General features: G+C 42.9%; 1 protein-coding gene across 1 annotated transcript in view; it reads left to right on the top strand.

Moving 5' to 3' along the window:
• Dnajc2 (DnaJ heat shock protein family (Hsp40) member C2) overlaps positions 1–5,907 on the top strand; it is a 29,781-nt gene that overhangs the window by 19,206 nt on the left and 4,668 nt on the right. The window contains exons 10-14 of the mRNA XM_029477310.1: positions 217–366; positions 3,120–3,208; positions 3,385–3,454; positions 5,206–5,402; positions 5,777–5,817. Of these exons, the coding sequence (XP_029333170.1) occupies positions 217–366; positions 3,120–3,208; positions 3,385–3,454; positions 5,206–5,402; positions 5,777–5,817 (547 nt within the window). The remainder of the gene's footprint in view (positions 1–216; positions 367–3,119; positions 3,209–3,384; positions 3,455–5,205; positions 5,403–5,776; positions 5,818–5,907) is intronic.

The raw sequence follows: 5,907 nt of genomic DNA, 5'->3' as shown, positions 1-5,907 counted from the left end.
GCCTTACAGTTGGATCTCATGGAGGCATTTCCTCAACTGAAGCTCCTTTCTCTGTGATAACTCCAGCTGTGTCAAGTTGACACAAAACTAGCCAGTACAATCACTTAAGTTGATATCATCTTGATCTAATTCATCAAAAGACTGAACATTTAAATAAGATCATAATACAAGCACTAGCTTCTTTATTAAATAATGATTTTGCTCATCTTTTTAAAGCAAAGACAAGCTGAATTAGAAGCTGTTCGGTTGGCTAAGGAGAAAGAAGAGGAAGAATTTAGACAGCAAGCATTGTTGGCCAAGAAGGAAAAAGATATCCAGAAGAAAGCCATTAAAAAGGAAAGGCAGAAACTTCGGAACTCGTGCAAGGTATGCCAGACTGCTGGTGTAGCAGCTCGCATGAGTGCTTGCCTTGAAGTGTGAAGGTGCTTCACCACGAACAAACAGGTGCACGTGTTATCTTGAAATGCATATTTGGAGGTTTCCTCTGTTTTTATTTGATTTTTCTTTCCTTTTTTCTTTTTCTTTTCTTTTATTTAGAGGCCGAGTCTCTTTTATTACATTCTTTCTCTATGTGTGTATGTGGACACACACAAGCAATAGTCTATGTGTGGGGATCAGCTGACAACTTGTGGGAGTCAGTCCTCTCCTTACAGTGCTGGGGATTGAACTTAGTAGTCAGGCTCACGGCAAGTGTTTACTGAGCTTTTCCAGCAGCCTAACTGAGCATCTCATGTAGCCTAGCCTGGCCTTGAAGTGTGCAGCCATGGGGCCCTACGGAGGTAACTGCAAAACCTTGGTGCTCAGTTACCTCCTTTGTGTCTGTAGCTGAGACAGTCAGTGAGACAGTTTGCAAACAGTACTTGGCACACTCAGCAAGTGTTTGCTCAAATTCCTTGGGGGGGGGGGTTGAGCCCCTCTGCCTCTCCTCCTAAGGCCCCAACAACAAACTGAGGTAAGATTCCACCAAGGTTTACTCTGGGGAGTCAATGAGTTTATCATAGGTGAGGGGCTTCTTAAAGGAGTGTGGGCACTTATCTCCTAACAGGCTGCACCTGGAAAGCCTTTACCCAACAGAGATGAGGCCTTTGCCACAACCACATAGATGGACCGTTTCTCTCAAAGTCTTCCCTGACCTAAATACTCTAGCCCCTCCCTGAGGCTCCAGGGATTAGATATGGCAAATGTTAGGGAGTGGGTGGATACTCAGGTGAGACTCCTGTGACCCTCCAAACCCTCCATGAAAAAGAATAAACCCAGCAGGGATAATCCTTTTATAATAGGGCACAACTGAACTCCCTAAGATGGCAGCCTATGGCTTGGACTACAGTCAGTGCACATCAGCATGTGATGAGAATTTGATCTAAAAAAAAAAGGCTATTCAGGAACTAAGAAGGTTGAGTAGTACTTAGAGAGTATCATAAATTAGAGTAGTCATTCTCATCTTGGTACCTGTTGAATCCTGTTTCCTAGCACAGGTTGATTTGTTCATTCATCAGATGACCAGACAAGTATGTATTGTAGCCCAGACAGTTTTAATTAACAGTCTTTGTCCTCGAGGGACACTGATCACTAATGGCAAGTGAGCAGGCACCCACTCTTCAAGACTATGAAGAGACCAGAAAGGTGGTAGGCAAGGAAGGCTTTCTGTCTCTAGTAGGATTTACCCCTGTGACTAGAGATGACAGAGACAGAGACATACTCTGTTCAGAGAATGCAGACAAGTGAGGCTTGGAGAACAGGGGCTGAAGAGGAGGAGGAGCCAGGTTTGAGGGGTATCATGTGTCTCAGCAAAGTTAGAAGTCTGATCCTGATTCAGTTTTGCTCAGGGGCTCAGAATACAAGAGCCAGAAAGAGTAATTAGGACCCCTTTGTCACAGTTCAGGTTAGAGTATTGTGTCCTGGACTAGGGTGTAGACGTGATGGGGATGGAAAATGGATGAATTGAGAGGTATTTCTAAAGCAGGACAGGCTACTCCTGTTGGCTCAGGCTGTGTGATCATTTAGAGAATGAACTTTTCATGAGCCTTAGTTTTTGGCATGGACTACTAGGAGAAATGACTTGGTGTTATGGAAGACACAGGAGAACAAGGGCTGAGGGAAAGGGATGGGTCTGGTGTGTGTCATGTGGAGCCTATTGGAACACTGCAGTGGACTCTTGCATGTGCTACTGTCGAATTCTTACAAGTAGGATCACTACAGACTCATCAACATCTTGATAGCACTAGAAACCATGCAAGTATATGAAATTAGCCTGGGAAGGCCTGAATGTGGAGATTGGGGCGGGGGACACCCTAGAAAACTGTAGTGAGTGAGGTACTAGACTGCTCAAAGAGAAGCTGAGGAGTGACCTGACAGATAGGAGAAGCATTAGTGGTACTGTGGAGGCCTGGAAGCAAGAAAGAAATGAAAGACATGACCATTGGAAGCAATTTACTGTCTGGGAGAAGGTGTTTGTTTTTAAAAAAGACATATATTTATTTTATATGAGTACACTATAGCTGTCCTTCAGACACACCAGAAGAGGGCATCAGATCCCATTTCAGATGGTTGTGAACCACCACGTGGTTGCTGGGAATTGAAGTCAGAACCTCTGGAAGAGCAGTCAGTGCTCTTAAGTGCTGAGCCATCTCTCCAGTGCCTGGGAAGTGTTTTCTAGCAAATTCTTGTACATTCACTTACACTAATCTGTATAAGTATAATCTTCAATTAATCAGATTTTTCCTAGGAGCTTCTGTTATTTAGCAATTTCTCATATTTAAGTATTCCAGTAGATTTTCCCATTTAGCACATTTAGATAGCCAAGCAGTAGATAGCTGGGAGTGGGAAGGGCTGTCAGTTTCCTAATCCTAAAGTATCTTGAGTAATTGCTGTGAGTTTACAGCATCTGTGGATATTCTGCACGGTCTGTTCTGATTTGCTCCCACACTGACACTTGGTATAACACCTTTTATTGCTTGCTGATCAGAGAAACCCCTGAGATTGAGCTGGTGTGCACACAAAGATAACGTGTGCATTCCCATCCACAAGCGCTGGGGAAGGATATGCTTCGTGCTTGAGTTGATGGTGTGCTTGGATGTCTGTAGTGATGGAGGATGGAATCACTTGCACTTGTATTCTAGAGCTGGAATCACTTCTCGGACAATGAGGCAGACCGGGTTAAAATGATGGAAGAGGTGGAAAAACTCTGTGATCGGCTTGAACTAACAAGGTATTCTGAGGGACTGCTCCTGACATGCCTTACCCCCATCTCCACATTTGTGTGTGTGTGTGTGTGTGTGTGTGTGTGTGTGTGTGTAACTTGAAAGTGGAGCCCAGCGTTGTTTTGTGCATGCTAGGTAAAAGCTGTGCCGTGGGGCTACACTCTGAGCTGTCTCTCTTCTGTAGCTTGCAGGGCTTGAATGAAATACTGGCTTCATCTACGAGAGAAGTAGGAAAAGCTGCACTTGAAAAACAGGTAACAGGATAAACCACTTCTATTTATATTTGCCACTTAACTATTTTACCTATTTCTTTACTTGATACATAAGTTACAAAGAGCAGAGTATCAGATTTTGTGTGTGTGTGTGTGTGTGTGTGTGTGTGTGTATTTCCCACTATATTTTGTTTTCATTAAGTATTTTGCTGATTTAAAATAAATTTAATATGCTAGGGGTCTTTTTGTTTGGTTGGTTTTTTTGTTTTTCAAGACAGGGATTCTCTGTGTAGTCCTGGCTATTCTAGAACTCAATCTGTAGACCAGGCTGGCCTTGAACTCAGCGATCTGTCTGCCTCCCAAGTGCTGGGATTGAAGGCGTTTGTCATTACCACCCAGCTGCTGCTTTGTATTTCATTGTATGAATACAGCCTGATTATTTAGCCAAGATCCATAATGCGCATGTTTTATTTACACAGTATATAAACCATATAAAACAATAATCTTGTGTGTAATTCATTCAAACTTGGAGATCCGCCTGCCTTTGCCTCCCGAGTTCTGGGATTAATGATGTACATCACCACTGCCTAGCTAATATACATTTTTCAATCATGTAGTGTTTAATTTGGAGTCTTTTGCACAATAATCATAGGCTTTTTTTTTTTAAGTATTGGGTAAAATTTGTTTTGATTATCCCGAGAGCATTTCATAGGATAACATTTATAAGTAAAAAAAGTCTTTGTTCTGTCTAATCTATACCTTTTATTTTAAGCAATTAGGCAGGCCTAGAAACTGAATTTAGTTCAACAAGTATCGGTACTTATTACACTAAATAAAATCTGATATTATATAGCACTGTGCATATGTAGTAGTCTGTCTAGGTGCTTTTTGGGAATGTCTAATGCTATCATTGTCAGAAAGGAATTCATAGAATAATTATGTCAAAAGAAAGACCCTGAGGCTCAAAGGATGCAGGGCATGCAATAAATGCTAAAAACTGAAGTAAGTCTACATGTGAATGGTAAGGGAAGGCTCAGTGGAGGGTTTGAATCAGCTTTGGAGAGGGTTGAAAAAGGACAGGAACTATGAACAGAGGTAGGAGAAAAGTATGGAAAGAAAGACAGGAAAATAAGTTGATTCAGACGAGTAGAGCAAAACTGAGTTTTAAATGCTCACAGGACCAGTTTCCAGGCCCACAGATCTCTCCTTTAGCGAGAGGTTCAGTGCTGCCTTAATTATCTGGTATTGGTAAACAATGCATAAGATAGATTAAAAAGTGACTAATTTTTCTGTTAGAAAGACAAGAATCAGGAAAATGCTTCAGAGTTAGACCTATAGGGACTGGATGGTTCTGAGGGACTGAAGGAGGAATAAGTCACAGGTGACTCCGAGGCAACAGCCTAGAGGAGCTGCAAGTCACATAAGGTTTTGTTTGTACAGATTTGAAGGTAAGTAGGAGAGCATTGTAAAGGGTAGAACTCTAAGATAAGACAGGTCACTGTCCTGGATGCTTACATTTCCACAGAGAGAGAGAGAGCTTGAGACATTTGAGGTAGCTGGTATGTGACTAATGCCAGTGAATCCAAGGGCAATTCAGGCTGCGTTGGCTTTTCATCCCTTAACCTATGCAGTGGGGAAAAGCTGGGTGAGAGCTCATGCTTGGCTTGAGTTTTGCCTATGGAGTGTAGGGTTGGAATGACGTTGGCAGTAAGTTGAGGACCACAGTGCCACAGTCAGAAAGGCAGTGAGGTGACCTCATACTTCCTAAGACTGACCTACCTGTATTTGTGTAGATAGAAGAAGTAAATGAGCAGATGAGGAGAGAGAAGGAGGAAGCTGATGCTCGGATGCGGCAAGCATCCAAGAATGCAGAGAAGTCAACTGGTGGAAGTGGGAGTGGCAGTAAAAATTGGTCAGAAGATGATCTGCAATTATTAATTAAAGCTGTCAATCTCTTCCCTGCTGGAACAAACTCAAGGTACTTGCTTTTGTGAAAATATCCAGTGTGCAGTGAGGTCTGGAAATAACTAAGTAGTAGCTTAACAGAAACAGGCAGAGAGGCGCTTGAGTGTAGAAAGACTGCCTTTCACTAAGTTCTGTCACAGTGGGGAATGTGAGAACTGGGTGCATGCTGAACTTCTGCACCCACCCATGTAGCACCTCGCCACACACACAGCAAGGTGTGTCACACTTTGTCAGGAAAGGGAACGGTATGCAGTCTGGGAGTGAGCTACTACTGCTGGCCTCTTCCGCCGCGCCTTGCAGTATGGGCTTTACCCTTTGCAGTCTTCCTCTTTCTTTTTTTTTTTTTTTTTTAAGATTTATATTTAAGTTGGAGACAGTTGTGACCTGGTGTCCTTGCAGGTGCTGGCACTCTAACTTCATCCTTGAGAACAGCCTGTGCTGTTGACTGCAGAGGCAGCTTTCCAGCCTTCTGCATGTGTGTGTGCATGTGCTATGACAATGTTGGGTAATCCTAACTCTTTGCCTTGTTG

Source organism: Mus caroli, chromosome 5 (assembly GCF_900094665.2).
Source record: "Mus caroli chromosome 5, CAROLI_EIJ_v1.1, whole genome shotgun sequence".
Taxonomy (NCBI): Eukaryota; Metazoa; Chordata; class Mammalia; order Rodentia; family Muridae; genus Mus; species Mus caroli.
This window is presented reverse-complemented; position numbering and strand designations above follow the sequence as displayed.